The sequence below is a fragment of the Podarcis bocagei genome (assembly GCF_964188305.1).
Source record: "Podarcis bocagei genome assembly, chromosome: 4".
Classification (NCBI taxonomy): Eukaryota; Metazoa; Chordata; class Lepidosauria; order Squamata; family Lacertidae; genus Podarcis; species Podarcis bocagei.
The window spans coordinates 47,199,648-47,221,735 of record NC_138128.1 but is presented as its reverse complement, the minus strand read 5'-3'; the positions used below and the strand labels follow the sequence as shown (position 1 = coordinate 47,221,735).

Genomic DNA, 22,088 nt, shown 5'->3' with positions numbered 1-22,088 from the left:
ATCGTCTGTGCTTTCACATTTGCGTTGATAGGGAATGATGGGACTCTCGGTAAGATTCAGCTGCCCCCTCCTTACACATCTAATTTTAAACACAGCAATTGTCTGCCCTGAATTTCTGTCTGACTCAGTCTGTGCTGTGGCTGTATGTCCTCTTGGCCATCATCTGCAGAATTGGGCAAAAAAACTATTGCTAACAATACTGAGGACATGAAATAGTGTTATCAGGTGATGAGAGGAAAATCACATTTCCATATATAACAATTTATAAATGAAGTGTTTTCCAAAACAATCTGGAACCCACAGTCCTTGTATAGTGTTTCTCATTTGTCAAACTGAAAATGATATAAATCTTATGACATGCAGGATGAAGCAACACACCTGAAAAAGATCTAAAAGAACAACACAATTGTGGCTATTGAAGCATCACTCTTCTTTCAGTTTTAGCATTGAATATGACAATATTTTATACTGGCTCAAGAAAACAGATGGGAACAAGAATCTGTGGCTAAATTTAAAAAACCCGTTAACCAGAAATCCTTGGATTCGAGTCACGTTGGTCCCATTCCTAATATACTCTGGCTTAACTGGTTTGTGAGTTGGGCAGCTATAGCAGGCCAGATACAGGCAATTCAATCTTCATCCTCTTCTGACTTTGCAAGAGAATCCGCTAATCTACATACAAACAACCCAGAATGATCATTTTTCAACATAAGGAAATATTATCATAGTAATCAGTTATGAGCTACAGCTACCAATACCAGTGTACCACATATACACATAAAATATGTCATTTCCTAAAACTAGATCCTCCTACTTCAAAAGCTGACATTTATGGGGTAACCAAGACAACAGCAGCTAGAGCACACTCATTCAGAAGTAAAAAACTGGAAGCTACTTATATTGCCTGAGATCTCACACACTTCCCTCTCCTCCTCCTCCTTCCTCCTCCTCTTCTTCAAGCCCTTATTAATGTGTTATTTCTCCTATTCACAATTGCAACAAAAGGATGTTCAGATTTCAATCCATCAACCACCTTGATCCTTACCACATTTACTTAAGAGTGAATCCCAATGAAAGCTGTGAGACTTGCTTTCAAGTAAATATGTAGGCAATAGCAACCTCCCTCTTATTTCCTCAGAAGAATCAGAGGGTCTCTCTATTTGTCTTTGTCCTCCTGGGATGTATTATGGAAGCAATGCAACTAGTCCACATTGTACAAGACTCTCAGAGTCATCATGTGCTTAAAAATCACCAGAGTGAAAGAACAACCTTCTTCACCAGCAGGGGTGGGGAGTAGATTTAGAACAATTACCAAAACAATGCCAAAGGGGAAAAAATGACACGTTCAGGTGAACGCCAAGGACACACCAGTGATGAGCAAAATGAGCTGTCCAAACTTTACAGGAAGAAGAAGAGCATCATCTTTCTTTCCACACTTCTAAACAACAAATTCAAGACACCACTGTGCCTCTCTTACCTTTGAGATTGAGATGCTGGTGATGAACCCTATGGAACCGGCTTGGGTTGCCTCTTGGCAGCGCTGGGATGCTGGAGAAGCTGTTCCCCATGGCATCAGAAGGCAGCAGCCAACAGCTGGGAGATGACAACAGCTGGAGGGATCTGTGGGTTTGTGCCGCCGGCCAGGGCGGGGTAAGGAAGGGGAGGGGAGCAGGGGCTAGGGGCTGGGCTCGCCCCTCCCTCTCTCTCTCCTAGACCTTCCTCTCCTTCCCTCTCGCAGTCACTTTGGCTCCAGAATCCCCCTTTGTCTCCTCTTCCTCAGAGATGCTGCCTTCACTTGGGCTCGATCTACATCGTGGGGTGGAGGGAAATGATTGGGGAGCGGCTGCCTCTTGCGCGAGCAGGATGGGAGATCTCTGCTGCTCTCTTCCCTCGGGGAGCTCAGGTTGATTCCCACGGTAATCCCTCCCCCTCCGCTCTTCCTCTCTCGGATTCCTCCTCGCGTCTCCCTTTGTGTCTCTTCCCCCCCCCTCGCGCGCTCTCGCCTCTCCCTTCCTACTCCTGCCAGGCTCGCTCCGTGGATTTTACCTTGCCTAGGCAACGTGAGAGGATGGGGATGGGTGTCATCCGGCTGCCCTTGCCCCTGTTCAGCTGCAGATGCTGAAGCAGCATGGCGCTTCGGGGGCCTTTTCTCCTTCGCCCCCCGCCCGCCCCCGCGGCTTCCCTATCTGGGGGGCTGCGGCAGACCGCTTCCCCATTTGGATCTGGTTGTTATGGTGACAGCTGCCTCCTCAGACTAGTGACTTAAGGGACCAGATGAGTCACGTGAGCAGCCAGATGTGCCACCTCTGGCGCGGGAGGCGGGACAATGAGGCGTGGAGGGGCTCTCTCCCGCCTCTGGCTCTAGGGCCCAGCGAACGTCGCCAGGCCCAACAGGTAGCGTCCGGAAGGGTAGCGGACGGAGGCACGTGGCTGGAGATCCCGGCAGCGTGTGCGGGGTAGAAGCTCCAATTTTTCGCGCGCCCTTTGGAGTCCGAATTGTACGCGCGAGAAGCGGCGATCCGGCTTCGCACTCGAGGAGAACCGGAAGGTGGTTGCCCAGCGCGATGAGTAGGGCCTGGAGCGTGCAGTGTGTGTGTGTTGAGGTGGGGTAAGTTGGAGCTGCACGCGCGCCTTTCTGCAAGAGGAGGGACGAACAGGAAATGGTCGTGGGTGAACGTGCAGAGGTCAGTCGCTGAGTGAGCGCGTAGAATGCGCTCCAGAGGAAAGCGCGTGTGCGCACTCCCAGAAAGGGGAGCCAGCGCTGGAAGCATGAAGTGCCTAGGGCCAGGCTCGCCAAGTGGATAAGTTAAGAGGGACAGCGTGCTTCTCCCCATTCATTTTTCTGTAAGCCCATTTGCTCCTCTAGGTTTCAGTCGGAGTATATTTGGGTCCTATATATTTATTATTTTATTTCATGTTATGCGTTTATAGATACCACTCATACACCATTAGCTCGCTGGCAGTTTACAGTGCACATAAAAAAAATATAAAACAGGCAAGAATTTAAAGAGCAATAGAAATCCAAGCAGCAAAAAACGGCACAGATTAAACACTTGCTCCTAAAACTAAGCCACTCCTTTGCTCTCAAGAGCTTGCTTTTAATGGAATTATCCCTACCTACCCAAAATGTCGGAAGTAATGGTGTGTGCTGTGAGCATCTGTGGGCAACATATGAGCAACCATGCACTAAAAGAGCAGGTATGGATCGCTAGCGGCCTCAAGGGATGTGTTGTCCAGGTCCTGCCAAAGGCATGTATATGAGGACTAAAAACTCAAAAATTGCTTCTCAACGTTTGCACAGTAAAGAAAAGGAGGTACATTGAGGGTGGGTAGGTAGGTACCTGGGGGCATCATCATATGTTTCTAAGTAAAGTGTCCATGTGGGAAATAAACCTTCAATAGTTTAGAATTGCCTTCTGCAACGGACATAGCTCCGAATCATTCCAAGTCACTGGGAGATTCCCATTGATTTGGGGAGGATCTTGCATTGCAACACAGATATGCCAGGGCATGAATGTTTCTGCATGGATGCAGTTGTCCTTTCTTGAGTACTGTACTTAGTAATATAGCAAGCTACCTTACAACAAGTCAGACCATGCTAGTTGAGTATTGCCAACTGACTGGTAGCAATTCTCCAGGATTTCAGGCAAGTGTCTCTCACAGCCATACCTGGAGATGTCAGCAATTCAACCTAGGACCTTCTGCATGTGGAAACCAGGTGATCTACTGAGCTACAGCCCTTCCCTCATGTGGGGCATACAAAGTATGTAGAGTTTTTACCTGAAGGTAAAATGTCCAGAGTAGCCCACAGTACAACGTCAGTGTTATCAGCTATAAAAGGCATGTGCCAACAGCCAGAAACTAACTTCAAAGTAAGTAACAGAGATTGCAACCATACATATGTAATTGCACTGCATATATATTGCAAAAAGCATGTATTCCAGAAATTCTGGGAAGGTAAATCTCTATGCCTTTAACTCTCTAGCTCTTAGAACCAGAAGTCAGAAAAGATGAGAGAGCCATCTAATCAAAGCTGTCAAAAATTGCCTGTGAAAGCCAGACCACAGTCTGCAACAAGCAGAGAACAGGTGTGCTTGCTGTGCATGCAAATGATTACAGATGACGCAAGCTTGCTTGTGCCAAAGAAAAGCCCTTAGGACCTTTGGGAAACAGGGCCACACTAAGCATATGCCTGCCTGTAGATTTACATATTCATTCTTATGTGCAAACCTGGGAAAGCATTTGCCAATGCCCACAGGCAGTGTGAACCCCAAGTATATCTTTTAAATCCATAGTGTGCAACAAAACATTTTCCACAAACAAGGACCAGTGGGTTGTGTAGGTAGCCAAAACCAAATAACAGAATTTGGGTTTTATTTTTTAAATCTCAATAGTCTTTATTTATTTCCTGCCATTTTCTACAGAAAATGTTTTCTGGAGACTTTGCTCTATGGATTGACCAGATGAAAAATTCAAACTGCCCTCTAGTCCAGAAAATATCTCCAATTAATCCAGAATGCAGCTGCCAGACTGATGACTGGGAGTGGCCGTTGGGACCATATAACACCGGTCCTAAAATATCTACTTTGGCTCCTAGTACATTTCCAAGCACAGTTCAGAGTGTTGGTACCAACCCTTTTCTGTCCCAGAAACATTTTTATTCAGTCCTCAGGACTGAGAAGTTCTGGTTGAATAAGAACATCTCTTTATGGGGGGCAGGGGGCTTTTGTTGAACATTGCTATTCCCCTTTTAAACTAGGCCATGAACCTTCTTATTACTGAGAACGACAGATCTTTGAGCTTGGGACAAAAGGGAAAAGTAACACTTGACACTGGATATATTGTAAGTATATCTTTAGCACTGTAAATCAAGACTACTACTGAAGAGATTTAGTTCAGTATTTCCAGACACACACACACACACAGAGAGAGAGAGAGGTATCTTTATTTTATTTGGATATAGGATGAGCATGACAAGAAGCTTCTAAAGGCTTTGTCAAACTGTTATGTGTATGCGATGAAAGGGGGGTTTCTTTTTTAAAAGAACATTGCTGTCCCCTGCTCCAGAGCTATAAAATAACACCTGTGGCTTTCCTTCCCTTTGTGTGCCATCACACCAGATTTGTTAAGTTACAGGGAACCAGGCAGAGGGCCTTCTCGGTAGTGGAGCCCTCCCTGTGGAACGCCCTCCCACCAGATGTCAAAGAGAACAACAACTACCAGACTTTTAGAAGACATCTGAAGGCAGCCCTGTTTAGGGAAGCTTTTAATGTTTGATGTATTACAGTATTTTAATATTTTTTTGGAAGCCACCCAGAGTGGCTGGGGAAGCCCAGCCAGATGGGCGGGGTATAAATAATAAATTATTATTATTGTTGTTGTTATGATGATGATGATGATGATGATGATGATGATGATGATAGTTTAACCTTTCTTTATAAAGCGGTAGCAGAGAAAGAAGTCACTAAGAGAGGAAAGAAAACCTGTGGAGATGGAAGAGACAACACTAGCCACCAACAACCATTTTGTAACAACATTTTGAAAGAAAACCAACTTAAGAAATCACATAGATTGAGGGGGGCTACCCTGTGGCCCTCCAGATGTTGAATTGCAACTCCCATCAGCCCCAGCTAGCAGAGCCATTGATGAGAGTGGTAGTCTAGTAACATCTGGAGGCCACAGGTTCGTCACCTTGACACAGACTTCTAGAGCAGTGATGGCCTCTGGGCAAGCATAGGTTTGTGACTAAGGTTTCAAATTAAGCTCCACTGTCCTGCCTCACCCATACACACCTTTGCTAATTTCTCTCTTTGCACCAACAGATTCATGGTACCGGCACATCTTTGGACTCCACCAATGCAAAGGACTTTAGTAGTGATGCTATCTTAATCCAGAAGTCATAATGTAAGAATATAATTCTGTTTTTAATCTTAGCATTAGCTTTTAATAAAAGATTTAAAATATCTCTTTTCCAGTCTTGTTGAGCCCCCTTGGTCCTAAATTAGACAGGCAAGTGTGAAAGATGCTCTTAAACCAGCAGGGTCCTAAATTTTGTTTTAGGTCTATGATTTTAAAGGCATCCTAACCAAAAATGGATATCTTGCAGACAACTCTTAGTGAGGCTATTGGCTTCTTAAATCTACTGAAGGAAAGTAGCTCCCAGATGATGAAAGGAATATAACTTGCTAATCACATTTTTGTTCTTCGCCTTATGATTTTAAAATTCCTCCTTCAAACTTATGTCTCCTGGTGGACTTTCAGCCCCATTTGCAAAGCGGTCATTAGTCTGGAACACAGGGGAAGAGATTCAGGGGAAAGGAACAGGTGGGAAAAGGTTCCTGCTCCTTGGGGGCAAATTGTCCCTTCTCAAGAACCCCCTGCTGCAGAATAGCTACCATTGAACTAACATTACAAACAACTGTAATGTGATGTGTAACTTTGCTGTAAGTTACTGGAACAACAGAAATGATAGCTGGTTAGTCAAATCCTCTGCATTGTGACTTTCAGGATATTTACATTTTACCTGAATGTTATTTTTTTAATTTAAAAAAAAGTAGTTATCTACGTGTTAAATTGCCTGCATCTTCTTCTGTTTAATTTTCAAAGACATGTTCATATAAGTGTTGTATCAGATATAAGCTGCTCCTTAACATGTGGTGGGGAGTACTGAAAGGGGGGAAATCATCCATTTTTTACATGGAGCTCACTCATGCGCAGAGCTGTCTACAGTTCTGTGGAAACAGAGATAGCATTCCTACTGGATCAGGGTGGACTTAGGAGCACAAGATGTGATGGCCAACAATGGGCCCATCCACACTTGCATTTGGCATGTGCTTTCTTAGTATTCTGGATTAGGGTGGTTTGTCTAGGAAAAGGCTCTCAATTAAACTCCAGAATCAGAGATGTGAGATCATGCCTCATGTCCTACTTTTGAATTTCCCATAGGCATTTGGTTGGCCACTGGAAGAGACATGACGTTAAACTAAATAGCCCTTTAGTCTGATCCAGTGGGGATCTTATTATGTTCTTATGTTATGTTAATTGTTACCACCTTGTGTATAAAAACAGAGCCAGATCTTATATTTCAGCTCTGCCAAGAAGAAGAAGAAGAAGAAAAAGAAGAAGAAGAAGAAGAGATAAACCCTCCACCCAAATAGAAGTCCACTCGTCAGGAACTGCAGAACACACACTAGGTTAGGAGAAGGACAACAACAACACATTACGAAGCTCTCCCCATTATGTTCTACCCTGGTGACAAGTGATGCGAACTAACAGTGCAGCTGGCCCTGAATCTCCTAGCTGCGATCTTCTCTTCCTGCACTGGATACAAACGGGATAGGTGTGAATAATGACAGAACTGGTACAGTTCTGGCCTAGATACAGTTGCAGGGTTTCACTTCAGATTTTGTTTTTGCCTTCTATGAACATTATGTACTTGGAAGCTTGTTGAATGATTCCTATGATGAGTTTGACCCATTGCCACACAGTTTCAAAACAGCTATACTCTAGCTGTAGAATTTCATTATTAGTCAAGGGTCATGTTTCTTTACTTCCCTTTTCTATTTTCTCCCAGCTTTCCAAAGAGGAGAGACCGTAAAGATTAAAGTACAGTGGTACCTCAGGTTAAGTACTTAATTTGTTCTGGAGGTCCGTTCTTAACCTGAAACTGTACTTAACCTGAAGCACCACTTTAGCTAATGGGGCTTCCTGCTGCCGCCGTGCCGCCAGAGCACGATTTCTGTTCTCATCCTGAAGCAACGTTCTTAACCCGAGGTACTATTTCTGGGTTAGCGGAGTCTGTAACCTGAAGCGTATGTAACCCGAGGTACCACTGTAATTGGTTTTTTTAAAAAAGGTTTAGGCAGAAGGCCAGTACAAAATGTGAAGGTCAGCCCCTGTGCTGAATAGGGTTCTGTGCTGAATAGGGTTCTGGAACCTGTGGTCTTCCAGATGTTATTGGACTCCCAACTCCCATTAGCTCCAGCCAGCACAACCAGGAGTGATGGATGCTATCACTAGCAATATATGTCTAGCAATATATGTGAACTGCAATTTCCCCACCACTGCCCTACAGGAAGAGAAGCATTGAAAGTACTCAATGCCCCCCCCACCAGAAGAAGTCTTACTCATGGGGTATCTTGACCTGTTATTTCCCCTGAAAAGCTTGACAACTTTGATTTCCTAAATAAAGCTCAACAACTTTGGCTGCTCTCCCCCCCCACAAAAAAAAAAAATGGCTATGCCCATGGAGAGAAGATCTAAAGGCCCCAGAAGAATTGAAGCTCGTGGGCCATGCCAAAAGATGTTCACATATTAACAGGTTTGATATTTCTCCACTTCATTTACAACATTCAAATATTTGGACGGAAGTTTCACCCGCTGCAGTTAGCGAGTGAAAGGCAAGCACTTGGTCATTCTCTACTACACAGTAGTTCAGAGCTTTCCAAGCTGTTTATGTTAGTGGCACACTTTTTAGACATGCGTCATTTTGCAACACAGTAGTTCAATTTCACTAGCAAACCAGAGGTTAAACTAACCCCTTTTCAGCCTCAGGAGGAGCATGGGGAACATTTGCACAACACACCTGCACACTGCAGTGACATACTAACGTCACGACACACAGTTTTGAAAGCTCTGCAGTAGCTGCTCATTGAACACATGTATTCTTTTTGCAAACTGCTTTGAGGTGTTGTTGCAATCAAGTGGTGTATATCAATGTCAAAATAAAAATGAATCAATAGCCAGAACTAGTTTTATCATTCCTTTGTTAACTACCTTTCTCTTGGGGAAGGTGTTGCTCTCCCTCTGGATACACACACACTGAGTCTTGCCTTTTGCTGCTGTGGTCCTTGGTGACACGTTTAGGATTGCTCCAACCCTAGAGGCAAATCAGGCAAACCCCTGGGGTGCCAAATTTTTCAGGAGTTGGGCTGCCTATGTAAATGCATTGGAGAGAGAACCACTGCCTGCACTTTTGGAAGAGATGCAAAGAATCTGCTAAGCAATTCACCACTCAAGGGCTATTCACTGCATTGCAGGGAGTATGATCAAGACCCTTCTGATCTCTACCCATTATCCAAGCCATAGACACAGTTGTCCAGAGAAAGAAATAAGAACCAGCAGAATTCTTGAAATTGAAAAATAGAAAAGTAATATCCTGGTCAACTATTGATTATTTAATCTGCTATTGATCAGCATAAAATAAGAAATGGCAGGGGAGAGGGTTCACCGAGGGCAAGTACAAAACTCGGGTCAGAGGTGGATGTGATTATACCACAGTAGGGCTAGGAGGGAACGCATGAACTAATCACCCGCCTACAGAAGGAACAGGAATATGGTGGGGGGAGTATCTGCACGCAGATGTTTTTGCATGCAGAAATAATAAATTATAATAATGATTTTATTATTTATACCCTGCCCATCTGACTGGGTTGCCCCAGCCACTCTGGGTGGCTTGCAACGTATATAAAAACATAATAAAACATTGCACATTAAAAAGCTTCCCTATACAGGGCTGCCTTCAGAGTCCCAGGTTCAATTCCTGGCACTGCCAGTTAAAAGGATAATACAGCAGGGAATGTGAAAGACCTGCCTATGACCATGCAAAGCCAGAGCTCAAAAAAAATATGTGCTAATGGACACATAGCTTCCATGATCCTATTAGACCAATAAAGTCATGGAATGCACAATTGGAGAACAGGAGTGTGTAAGGTGCACCTCAGAAAGAGCTTTCATTTACTCAGTCGCGCCATGTGCGACCATGGAAAGGAAAATGAAGGTCCCTTAGGCCTGGGGAATTCCTTCTTAGTGGCAAATATTGTTAGTTCCTAAACAAGTTATGCTGGAGCAACCTGTTTTCCTAAGCAATGATGCTTGGCAAATTGATGTGCTGAATGTACACCACATTCTTGCTCTATTCCCCTTTGATCAAGCGGTAAGCATTCCTTGTAGAGGCAGAGGAAGCAGATTGCTCCCTTATCTGTTAGCTATTTATTGAGATAAATGGCTAAGGTGGGCTTTAAGTGTTAATATTTTTCATTATCTGCGACCCTGGCCATAAATATATGCCCAGCAGCAACAGCACACAGAAGAGCATGCTTTTGCCGAGTTAAAAGTAATATCCTGTGCAAGGCTGGCTGGGCATGTATACATACCATATAAGTGTTTTGTATACCCACACAGATGGCCCCATCTTGCTGAATCATTCTGATATTGTTCTGTCTTGCTCCAACCTTTCATCATACCTGCCTACCCAATTTCTGTTTCATGTACATTTGTCCAGTGACAGTGGCTTGTTAACTGGTACACTGCTGACCTAACTCTGTTGTACTGCTCCTTCATATTGAGCAAACCCATGACATTTGCAGAAGTGGACAAGGGACATTGTGCTGGCACATAAGCCGTTGTGCTCCATCATAACTACCTCTTCTCTGGCACAGCAACTCTTTTGTACCTTAAATGACCGACACTTGGTGATGGAACTTAACATTTTTTACCAGACCTAAGCAAATTTAGAAGTCCCTCAGTGTACTTGATAGCACTAATGCCACATTATCAGCAAACACTGACCGTCCTTCAACAATTTAAAGAAGAAGGCTTGTTCAGGCAGATTTTCTCTGTGGTTGACTGCACAGGAAAATAAGTTAACAGTTCTGACATTCTTGCTGGAAGCCACAAAAGTGCAGATAGAGGGTTAACTGGCTTCATGCTGCATGCAGTCAATGTAGCTTAAGGGCCTAGAAGAGTTCAGAAGCTTTGTGAGGCTGCAAACCGCAATGCACTAAGAGCAAGATAAAGCACACATGCAATGGTACTGCAATCTGCACACAACAGCAGGGGTTATTTACAGTGCAGTCAAACCATCAATGCATGTTTTCTAGACAGGCACATGATAGGAGCTGAAGCTCACAAAGTTTTCCTGTAAATTTGCTAGAGAGAACTCTGAGAGCCACTCACCCTGTGCCCTGACAGGGAGCGGGCATAGCCATATATATTCTCCTTACGTGCATGGGGACATCCTCTCATCCTCTCCCTTTTCATCTCATCACCAAGCCAGAAATGTGAGGACAATCTGCATGTCTGAGCTCCATTGCTCAGACACCATCTTAAACTAGACTTAAGCATGTCTTTGTAACCAAATTACCATTTTAAGCCTGCCTGAACAAAGCTGCTGTATCTATTACTCTTCAACAAATATTCTGAGTGAGTAAATGTTACTTTTACCTTTCACCAGACTTTTTGTGTGGTGGGGAGAAAAGGGGGAAATACCAGGAGAATGCAACTTCCCTTTTAAGCTGCAAAGGGATGCACTTTACTGAACTCACAAACATGAGAAAAGAAGGATAGTAATTAATAAATATATCCTTTCCTAGCATCTATACACATCCCTACAAACACATACTGCAACCTACAGGTCTAGAGACCTTGTCAATACAGGGTGAGGCATGGTGGATTGGACATCTCAGTCGTACAGTACATGTTTTGCATGCATAAAAGTCCAGGTTAGATCTCAGGTGTCTCCACATATGGCTGGGAAAGACTTCTGTCCCAGAGGGGGGGTGGAAGGGGTATGTAAGGAAGCACAGGCCCAGGACTTTTTTATGCGCAGGAGTACCACAAGGACATAATCTGCAGGAGTGGTACATATGACTCCCATTTTCAATATTCAGAAATTCCAAGCTTCAAGATAGGTAATCTTGAAAAAGGCTGAACTATTAGTGTTAGAACCGGAACATTGTGAAATGTTCCTTTTTTTCATGGATGCTGCAAACATTTCAAATTTCAGCTTGTTTGTCTTGGAACTGTTTTTACCAATTAAAATAAAATTGTAGACTATCCCTTAATAGAATAGCAAAGATTCTTGGCCGGTGAATGTTAGTGAGTGAACTGCTGTAATGTCACAGAATGTTAATTTTCACAGCGGTATGTGGGGAAAGGATTTGAGGTAGAGTTTGAAACTCAGAAAACAAAACCATATATTCACATATAGATCAGAGGCATTTACAGACCTGCAGGTTATTTTCTGCTGCTACTGTATCTCTCTTTAGAACCCATAGCTTGTTTGTTTGTTATAAAACATTATTGCATCAAGTTATAATGGTTCGGCTGTATGAGGATCCATTTTCTTAGACTTCTCCTTTGATATGTTTTCCTGTAGATTCGTATGAGATGCACAAGCCTAACTCCACTTTTATACTATCAATTTGCCAGCATTATTATTTTGAGTCTTAGAAAACTAGTCCTAGGGGAATGTTTGCTGCCAGCATGGTCTTTTGGATCAATAATGTTTGATTGTGACCTTTACATTAGCAATGTTGTCATCCATCAAACCAGGCAGGATCTTCACATAAGAATTAGTAAACACCCAAGCGTTAATTCAGTCCACATATGAAAAAGATCATCCATACCCACTGCAGAATTTATGTTTGAAGCTATACTACCTAGAGAATCCAGTACATATCAGTATGAGGAATAAAATGTGCTGTGTCCATTGTTGTGATGTTTATGGCACAGCTTCATTTTTAATCTTTTTACTTTCCAACCTGCCCCCACATCCTCAAGCCATGTGCAATTAATACTTCCTATTTACAGGTAGGTAGCCGTGTTGGTCTGCTGTAGTTGAAACAAAATAAAAAAATTCCTTCCAGTAGCACCTTAGAGACCAACTAAGTTTGTTATTGGTATGAGCTTTTGTGTGCATGTATCTGAAGAAGTGTGCATGCACACGAAAGCTCATACCAATAACAAACTTAGTTGGTCTCTAAGGTGCTACTGGCAATATTTTTTTTTTTCGTTAATACTTCTCTAAGGTGCTACTGGAAGGAATTTTTTTATTTTGTTAATACTTCCTATGCCATGCAGGAGCCTTTCCCCAAACAGTTGCTCACTCAGCTTTCCTTTTTCAGCTCAGATTCTATAATATAATAAATGGGTAAATTTCCACACAAACACACCACTAGCAGGAGTTCTGGCACTGAGAGTTTGGCCACTTTGATCCCTCCTCCCCCAAAATTGCTGGTTTGAGGGGCTTTCATTGGCTCCCACCACCAGGCATACAGCTGGTTGTAGCTGCTGCCTGCCTGTGATTTTAGCAGATGTAGCACAGCACTCCACAGAGCAGAGTGGGACTGAAGGACACCTCCACCACATCCAAGCCCCTCCAGTGCAGGCAGATTGGGGGTTTGGATTGCTCTGCCCAGTGGTTCTTGTAAGGATTACTCAGTTAATATATGCAAAGCACCTCTAATGCTCAAAAATGCTACATAAATACTCAATATTTTTATCTCATCCTCACAGCCACACAGCTCTTCAGCAAGTGTCACAAAGCCTTCCTGAGTGAGACAGCAAAGCAACTGCCTGTAACTAAAAATAATGCCAAGATTAATCAAACAATACAACTCTGCTGGATTCTAGAGAGACACGATCTGATTTATTTACACTGAAAAGTGCTTCATGCCTACAATTTTGCTAAGCAAAAACAGGTGTGACATTTTATTTCCCCCCCCCCCTCATCAATAAATTGTGCATGTCCTGGTTATGGAGATTAACTTTACAGGCAAATGTCAGTCTTAATTCTGGTCTGACAGCCTGGGTGCATTGCAAGACAAGCAAACTGTAATCTTGCGATACAAACACTAAACTAAACCATGTAGAGGCAGGGGCAGGCTACAGTCGCAAGTTCTCAGCAGTGTCTTATTTGAATAATCTATCTGACAGCTCTGCTCTTCCCTCAGAATTCCCATTTACTAAAAATATTTTCAGATGTCACACATTCCAGAACCAGATAATGTTGCCATATATGCTTTTCTATGACACAGCCTTTGCCAGACTGTTGTCCTCTACACATTTTTGTGCACATTTCCCCCTAATATTTATGCATTATATATGCTGTTTTTGCTAATATATACATTTTTGCGGAGACTTTCCAGGAATATATGCATTTTTGTATGCACTGTTTGACTGGAGAATTGCATCACAAAAATTGGAGAAGTATAAAATTGAAATGGTTAGCCCTGCTTTGGTTCAATTGTTTGAGAAGTGTGAATTAGGTGGTTTCTTATCAAGATACAAGCAAAACTGAATTTCTCCTCCATCCCTATCAAGTATTCCCCTAGCATTGGCAAGACCTGCTTAATGTCCGTTTTAATACCGAAAGCTAAACACCGCCTCCTTGTGGCACAGCCTCATGCACATACAATAGCAATTATAACTACTGACTGAGACAATCCTGGATTAACTCATCTTTCAAATTCTGTTTGTTTTAGTCTACTACATTTAAAATGAAAGCTCAGGCTGAAACACGACCTGGAACTCAGATGGGGAGGAGAGACTTTGGGAACCATTTCCTAAGGAAATATATGTATACAAGTACCAAAATCCATTGGTAATGCATGGGGAGGGATCGTGCAATGGTAGCTGAAGAGGAGTTGGGTCTGCCTCCTAACATCTATAGGCCTCTGCTGAGATATAGGTTTCCAGGTTGCTTCATAAAACAGAAGTAACCCTTGCCTATGAAAAAGTTATGCCACACTCTGCTCCACACAACTTCATTCGGCTTGGCTACAGAACAGGATATAATCATATGTGGTAGTATTGCTAAGAAGCCCATGGAGCCCTGATTCTCACACTGTGACTATGTTACCTGGGACCAACTAGCTCCATATCACCTACACGGACTGGCAGAAGTTATCCTGGGTTTCAGATTGGGAACATTCTGTCCTACCTGGAGACGCCAGGGATTGAATCTGGGACCTTCTGAGTGGGAGGCAGATGCTCAGCTACTGAGTTGAGTTCCTTCCCTAGGATCTCACATAGCTAATACAGTGGTACCTTGGGTTACATACACTTCAGGTTACAGACTCCACTAACCCAGAAATAGTACCTCGGGTTAAGAACTTTGCTTCAGGATGAGAACAGAAATTGCATGGCGGCGGCGTAGCAGCAGCAGGAGGACCCATTAGCTAATGTGGTGCTTCAGGTTAAGAACAGTTTCAGGTTAAGAGCAGACCTCCAGAACGAATTAAGTACTTAACCCGAGGTACCACTGTATATCAAGCAACCACACCAGGCAGATTATGAAACTTTGTTTCAGATGGAAAAGTTTACAAAGATATGGGACCATATATACAGCAATTCTAAGGTAGAGCAGGAAATAAATCTCGCGTTCTGTGCCCCCTGTATTCTCTTTCATGCAGTTTAAGAGCTGCAGATGAATCAAAGCCAACTCTGCTGAAAAACAACTTACAGGGAGGAGACTTGTAAGCAAACTATCTCATTTGACTGATCTGGTTTCTCACAAACACCAGTGATGATTCATTACTGGACAACAGAAGGAAACCATACATGGGAAGAGGCAAAGGGAGGGGAATGAAAATCAGCTTTTGATTATTTGAAAGCTACTTTCATTCTCCGTGGTGCACCAGTTACTATCTTCACACTGGAGTGTAAATACTGCATCATACCTCCAGGCTACGACTGTTTCACATACAAAAGAGTTTTGTGATTTGATTTTTCTAATGGAGGAGCTATAATACCAGGAAGACTCTATTCATTCTCTTACTATAAAAGCAAGATAACTAAGCTCTAGGTTTCATCCTGATCCAACAACACATGGATAAGGAACGCAGCTGGAACAATTATGCCAACGAGGACTGAATAAGGAGGCTCCTAGGTATGAAGCCAAGAATGGCACAACAAAAGCAATGATGTTAATGTGAGCTACTTTACTGTTTGTTTTGCTTGCTTATTGTCATCCTGTCTTTGAACTAAACAGGCCTTACAGAGCTCACCTAATCACCCTGCCAGAGAAGGCTGCCAAGAGAAGACCAGCCAGTGCTTCATCTCTGAGACGAACCCAAGCGCTCTACAGGAGGAAAGGCGCTCAGTCACCACAGCACTATGGATCGATTCCGGATGATCTTCCAGTACTTCCAGTCCAATTCAGAGTCCGTGACTAATGGGATATGTGCACTGCTGGCATTGGCAAGTGTAAAGATGTACAGCTCCTTTGACTTCCACTGCCCTTGCCTTGCTAAATACAACATGGTGTATGGCTTAGGAATTATGTTTATCCCACCAGTGGCACTTTTCCTCTGTGGTCTCCTTGTCAACAGACAGTTTGTGGTGATGCTTGAGGAGTGGAAAAGACCTACTGGGGACAGGAAGAAGAATCTAGCCATTATCAGGTGGGGGATTTCAGTACTGGTGCTAATTACTTTCCACAATGAAGTTTACTTATTTGTTGCACCCTTCTCTCCCAAGGTGGAATCTAAACTTCCTCCAAATTATTACTTAGAATTTGTATTGTATTGTTTTAATTCTTAACAGTACTTAGGAGGCTTTATGTAGCATGATATCACCATAACCACTGAAATGGATTACAGTTCTTATGTATAGTTATTATAACACTCAACTCTGAAGCTAAGAAATAGTAGCATGCCCAAGGGTACACAATAAGGCCAGATTTGAATACAGGCTTCCAGATACACATATCACCTAGAGTCAAACTAAACAGGACAATGGAAGAAGGTTCACCAGCATTCTTTTAGAAAATTTAGATTAGAGGGGGCGGGGTTGGATTAGAACTGTGATGCTGGAAGGGCAGTTTTAACCATTTCCACCTGCATTGTATTTCCCGTGTGAAAAATCCCACTCCCCAAGCTGGTATTTGTTCTGTAGCACAAAACATACTTCCTTATTTTTTTACATTTTAAGATTTGCATGAATTATAAATACTGATGATTAATAAATATTGCTTGACTTTATTTCATTTAAATTCTTAAGGATTTGGATTGGGGTTGATGATAAGTTTATAAGCTCAATTAGGGGTCAATGAACTTAGAAGTTTGGGAAACCCTTTGGAAATCACTGGAGTATGCTACTGTCCCTTCCCTTGTTATTGCTGGTGCTAAGCAAGTTCCAGCCTTTAGAAATATCAGTTTAGTTTTTTGCTTCTCTATCCAATAACCAGGTACATGTGTTCCTCTGTTCTGCAACGGGCCATGATTGCACCTGTTGTTTGGATCCTAGTCACCCTGCTCGATGGAAAATGCTTTGTCTGTGCTTTCAGCAGTTCTGTTGACCCTGATAAGTTTCCAGGTTTCGTCACCAACATCACACCTTATAATGAGGTACAGCGCTTGCTGTCCAAGGTCCCATGCAAGGATGATGAACTCATAAGGAACAATACTTCCCGCAAGGCTGTATCCAGGTACCTCAAATGCTGGTCACAGGTAAGTAACAGACATCTATAGGATATTGCTCTGTAGGAGCTCCTTATAGGAACATTAACCTGCTCTTGAAACATATATAGGTAGAATCTGTTTCTGAAGCTCATCTTCAGAATATTCTCTTGGATAATCACTGATTAAATGCAAGAAGCATAATTTTTAAATTGATTGTTGCTGTCAATGGAAGGAAAGAGCAACAGATGATTCATAGAATACACAGGGAACTTACAGCATATGCAGATTAACTAACAATTCTTAAGGTATTGAGACGCTATATGAACTATGTAGTGTCTCAGACACAAACTTTTGGACAAGTCACCTTCTCTTAAACTATCCTACCAAACAGAGCTATGGTGGGAATAAACAAGATAAGGATTGCAAACTAATTTGCTAAGTACAGATTCTTTTGAAATGATATACTACTACTACTACTACTACTACTACTACTACTAATAATAATAATAATAATAATTTATACCCCGCCCATCTGGCTGGGTTTCCCCAGCCACTCTGGGCGGCTTCCAGCAAAATATGATGAAGATTCCCAGACCTCTTTAATTTTTCCATTCAGCATATTCCATTCATTATGCCTCCAAGTCTCTTGTCTTCTCCTGTTTCTGCTTCCATGTATTTTGCCCCTCTGGTCCCATGTGCAAAACAAGCTCCATAGTCCTGCATCCCCTGTGTTGTGATAACCTTATACCATGTCAAATTTCAACCAAGACGGGCTACAATTAAAATCCGACCAATAGTAACAGGAACATGTTGGGTTAGGGTGGGGTGAGGAGGCAAACTCTCCAAGCCCCTGGCAGTTGATGACACAGTCCAGGTTTCAGGCTCTGCTCTGCTCTGCAGAAGGAAGAGTGAGTCACAGAAAGACTCATGGGTTGACTGATTACAGATGCCAACTAATGAAGCAGTCCTTCTGTTGATTTCAGTACCCATTCCTTCAGTTTTTGCCATTTCACCCATCTGCCATTTTATCTCTCTTAACATACACTATAAGACTGGGTAGGCAATGTAGTGCCTTTCAGATATTGTTTGGCACCAACTCCCATCAGCCCCAGCCTGCATGTCCAATGGTTAGGGATTATGGGAATTGTAGCTCAAGGACATCTGAAGGGCACCACATGGTTATCCTTGCTATAAGGCTTTCAGTCAAGGACACTATTCCTTTTGTTTTCCTAGCACTAAATAAATGTAGACATTAATTAGCAAATCAACATTTATTACCATTTTAATTACTTAACAGAAGTCGGGGGCTCCTCCCATAGCAGGGTGTTCAACTAGAAGATCTGAGAAGTCCCTTTTATTATGGGATATTCAAGCAATAGAACACGGATGTCCTGGTTTTTTGTTTCCCTGTGGCTGGCCTTGATTGCTTTAACATTTGTACATACTTCCTTTGCCTTCTAGGCTTTTGGATGGAGCATACTGCTGACCCTTATAGTGATCGCCTTCCTTGCCCGCTCTCTCAGGCCCTGCTTCAACCAGGCTACCTTCTTGCAGACTCGCTACTGGAGCAACTACATTGATATTGAGCAAAAGATTTTTGATGAAACTTGTTGTGAGCATACCCGGGACTTTGCACACAAGTGCATCCTCCACTTCTTTGAGAGCATGCAGAAAGAAATTAAACGAAGGCGGTTCCATGCCCACCCAGGAAAAGAGGAGCGGAAGGAAGGGGAGAAGGATCACTTGCAGGGAATCAGCAGCCAGGAGCAAGTGAACAAGCTTCTTCAATCATGGTACTACAGCAAACCTCCACTGGATTTGAGTGGAGCTACACAGAGGCAACCCCTGGACACAGAGGGAATATCTATGCCTTGGACAGGCAGTATGATTAACAGGTGGCATCCCCAGCCAGGGACCACAATTACAAGGCAAACAGACGTTTAAAAGGAAATGGAAACTGAGAACATCAGTAGCTAGGGGGAAACACATACACACACATCCCAGCAAAAATGGGCTGCTCTTGCATCTTTAACAACAGCATAGTATGCAGGAATCACATACCCTCCAACACATCAAGATGAAAAACCGGGACACCATCTTCCAGGTTCACACTCCCACATGAGTAGCATGACCCATGCAAGATCGCAGCCCTGGAAAAAGCACTAATTTTGGGCATGGTGCCCCAAAACACACTTTTGGGGGTGCAAGATCACAGCACCAAAGAAAGTGTTTTTGGGGGCTCAAGATCATGGTTGCCCCAAATGGCCACCATGATCTCCTAGAGGGCGCGGGGAATGGGATGTCCCAGTTTTTCCGGAATAGCTGAGGGGTATGGAATCAGCAGCAGAAACTTTTAACGGCATGGAGTGAAGCATTAGCACATGCTAATGTCTGTACAACGAGTTCAGTTCAGATTTATTTCCATATGAGCCATAGGCCATAACAAAAATGCAAAAGGATCTGTAACTCTTTGGTACAGCATATGCTTTTCATGCAGAAGGTCTCTGATTCAATCCCTGGCATCTCCAGGTAGGGCTGGGAAAGACCCCAGTTTGAAGCTCTGGAGACCTGCTGCCAATTCATAGCTAGGTGGATTGCTGGTACTGGTAGTTAAACATGTGTTCAATATATTGTACAAAAAATGGTTAACAACATAGCCCACATCTTACAGATTATTACAGCAGGCAAAAGGTAGGTCCAAAGTTGGCAACTCTATCCAGCAAGGAGATAGTAATGGGTGTACTAAATTATCACAAAGGCAACAGTTTATCACTAATGAATAATGCACTATATGAAATTATGGCCCAACTGTATTGGCTGCCAATTAGTTTCTGGCCCCAACTGAAAGTGCTGGGTTTGACCTATAAAGACTTCAATGGCTCAGGACCTCAATACCTCAAGGACCACCTCTCCCCATATAAACTGACCTGGACTCTGTGACCATCAGCTGAGGCCCTTTCTCGTGTGCCTCTGCCACAAGTGGTCTGTAGGGTGGCAACACAGGAACGGGCCTTTTCTGCAGTGGCTCCCCATTTGTGGAATGCTCTCCCCAGGAAGGTTTGTCTGGTACCTTCATAATATGCCAGGTGAAAATGTTCCTCTTCAACCAGACCTTTGGCTTATTAACAGTCTATGTCCTTTTAAATGTGTTTGTGGGAAGGGGTGTTATTGGTTTGCTTTGTTTTCTATCTTGTTTTTATTGTGTACTTTATGGTTTTATTCTGTATTTTTATGGCTTGAAGTGCCTTGAGATCTTCGGATGAAGGGTGGTATACAAAATAAAATAAAAATATAAAAATAAGAATCATTTCCCAAGCATCTTATTGAAATATGTTAGACAGCTATACTTGAATCTCCCTTCTAGAATTAAATTATTAATTCATTTTCAGGCTACAAGAAAAGATGAGAGAGCCAGGCATGTAATTACAGCAGAATCCTGGGCTTCTAAATAGAAGCCTCTGTGAGTATTTATGTTTGGTCTCCTTCACATATTAGAGACCTGCTCTAATTTAATTTTAAGCAGACACACTCAAGAGATTAAATATCTGACATTCCATATTTGCCATGTGTTTTAATCAAATTGACTATTTGCCTTAGCAAGCTGCTGAGGAATGAACTGGGTGGATATCTACTTTGCATACTGATTTTCATGGAAGGGTATTTTTAAAGCATTTTAGACACAGCAGGAATATACAAATGCAAAGGAAGGAAAAGACAGTGTGATTACTAAGTAAGCTATGTGCCTGGGCATCAATTTCTGACAATGACGCTGCTATCATTGGAAGCATCGCGTTTTCATGCCTTTGGTTATATTATTTGTTTGTCTTGTATAACAAGCTGATGAAGCTGCTATGTATGCAGTGATGAAAGCAGCCCATTATGTTTTGCATTACCTCCTTTAGTGTTATTCTGGTACTCTAACCTCAGTGATGAATTTGGATTACATATTTTGTTAGAAACGCACATCATGTTTTGATGGCGCAGCAGCTCATTCCTGCTTGCCTTAAAGTCCATTTATATTTGAAACAGTATCTCTCAAAACCAGTTCTGCCTGAACCAGGGCAATACCCTAGGTGCCAGTTAGGAAGGGCAAGGAAACCATATCCCGACACTTCCCCCCTTCTTTCAGGCTACAGATGATTGTTTCCCAGGAGCACCTATAGTTCTGGCTGACTCCCTCCTTGAGTTAATACAGTGGTACCTCTGTTTAAGAACTTAATTCATTCCGGAGGTCCGGTCTTAACCTGAAACTGTTGTTAACCTGAGGTACCACTTTAGCTAATGGGACCTCCCGCTGCCGCCACCGTGCGATTCTGATCTCATCCGGAAGTAAAGTTCTTAACCCGAGGTACTACTTCCGGGTTAGTGGAGTCTGTAACCTGAAACGTTTGTAACCCGAAGCGTTTTTAACGCAAGGTACCACTGTATTGTTAACAATTAACAGTGCAAGCCTAGACCCAGCAGTTAGTTACAGAAGCCCCAACAACATGCTTGGTACTGTACATCAGAAGTCAGCAGACAACTTGTGGGATCTGCTTTGCTTTTCTCTAGAATCCTGCCATTGGAGGGCAGGGCCAGATACAAAAGGTTAGCTTAGTGGGCAGAGCCAAATACCTACTTGCAGGCCGCATACCAAAGTACAAAGACACATCTGGGTTACTACTGATTATGAACTCTTAATATAAAACACTAAAAATGGCCAGTGGAGTTGCTCAAAGCATAGCTGTCAACTTTTCCCTTTTCTTGGAAGGAATCCTATTCGGAATAATGGAATTTCCTTTAAAAAAAGGGAAAAGTTGACAGCTATGGCTCAAAGGCAATCATTTAATATTTATATTTTATGCAGAAGGAATGCTGTGGCTGAGGAGTAAGCAATTAGCATGCTGTAGCTGATTATTTTTATTA

General features: G+C 42.8%; 2 protein-coding genes across 11 annotated transcripts in view; one reads left to right on the top strand and one right to left on the bottom strand.

Annotated features, from left to right (window-relative positions):
* The window catches only part of NEURL1 (neuralized E3 ubiquitin protein ligase 1), a 126,146-nt gene extending 124,570 nt beyond the window's left edge, over positions 1-1,576 (bottom strand). The window contains exon 1 of the mRNA XM_081192097.1: positions 1,478-1,576. Within this exon, the coding sequence (XP_081048223.1) occupies positions 1,478-1,568 (91 nt within the window). The 5' untranslated portion in view covers positions 1,569-1,576. The remainder of the gene's footprint in view (positions 1-1,477) is intronic.
* Positions 1,551-20,459, top strand: CALHM3 (calcium homeostasis modulator 3). 10 transcript variants are annotated; one of them, XR_014007689.1, is made up of 4 exons: positions 2,368-2,684; positions 3,090-3,872; positions 5,823-5,904; positions 7,089-8,083. XR_014007689.1 is itself a non-coding variant. In XM_081192099.1 (4 exons), exons 2-4 carry the CDS (start codon positions 15,898-15,900, stop codon positions 19,125-19,127), a joined length of 1,032 nt encoding a protein of 343 aa, XP_081048225.1. In that variant the 5' UTR covers positions 2,371-2,684; positions 15,773-15,897; the 3' UTR covers positions 19,128-20,459. The 10 variants fall into 10 exon arrangements, 4 of the variants coding, with proteins under 4 accessions (XP_081048225.1, XP_081048228.1, XP_081048227.1 ...); XR_014007690.1 differs by having other exon boundaries at positions 2,370-2,684; positions 3,090-3,198; XM_081192099.1 differs by lacking the exons at positions 3,090-3,872; positions 5,823-5,904; positions 7,089-8,083 and adding exons at positions 15,773-16,184; positions 16,970-17,231; positions 18,645-20,459 and having other exon boundaries at positions 2,371-2,684.
* Positions 20,460-22,088: the final 1,629 nt, after the last annotated feature.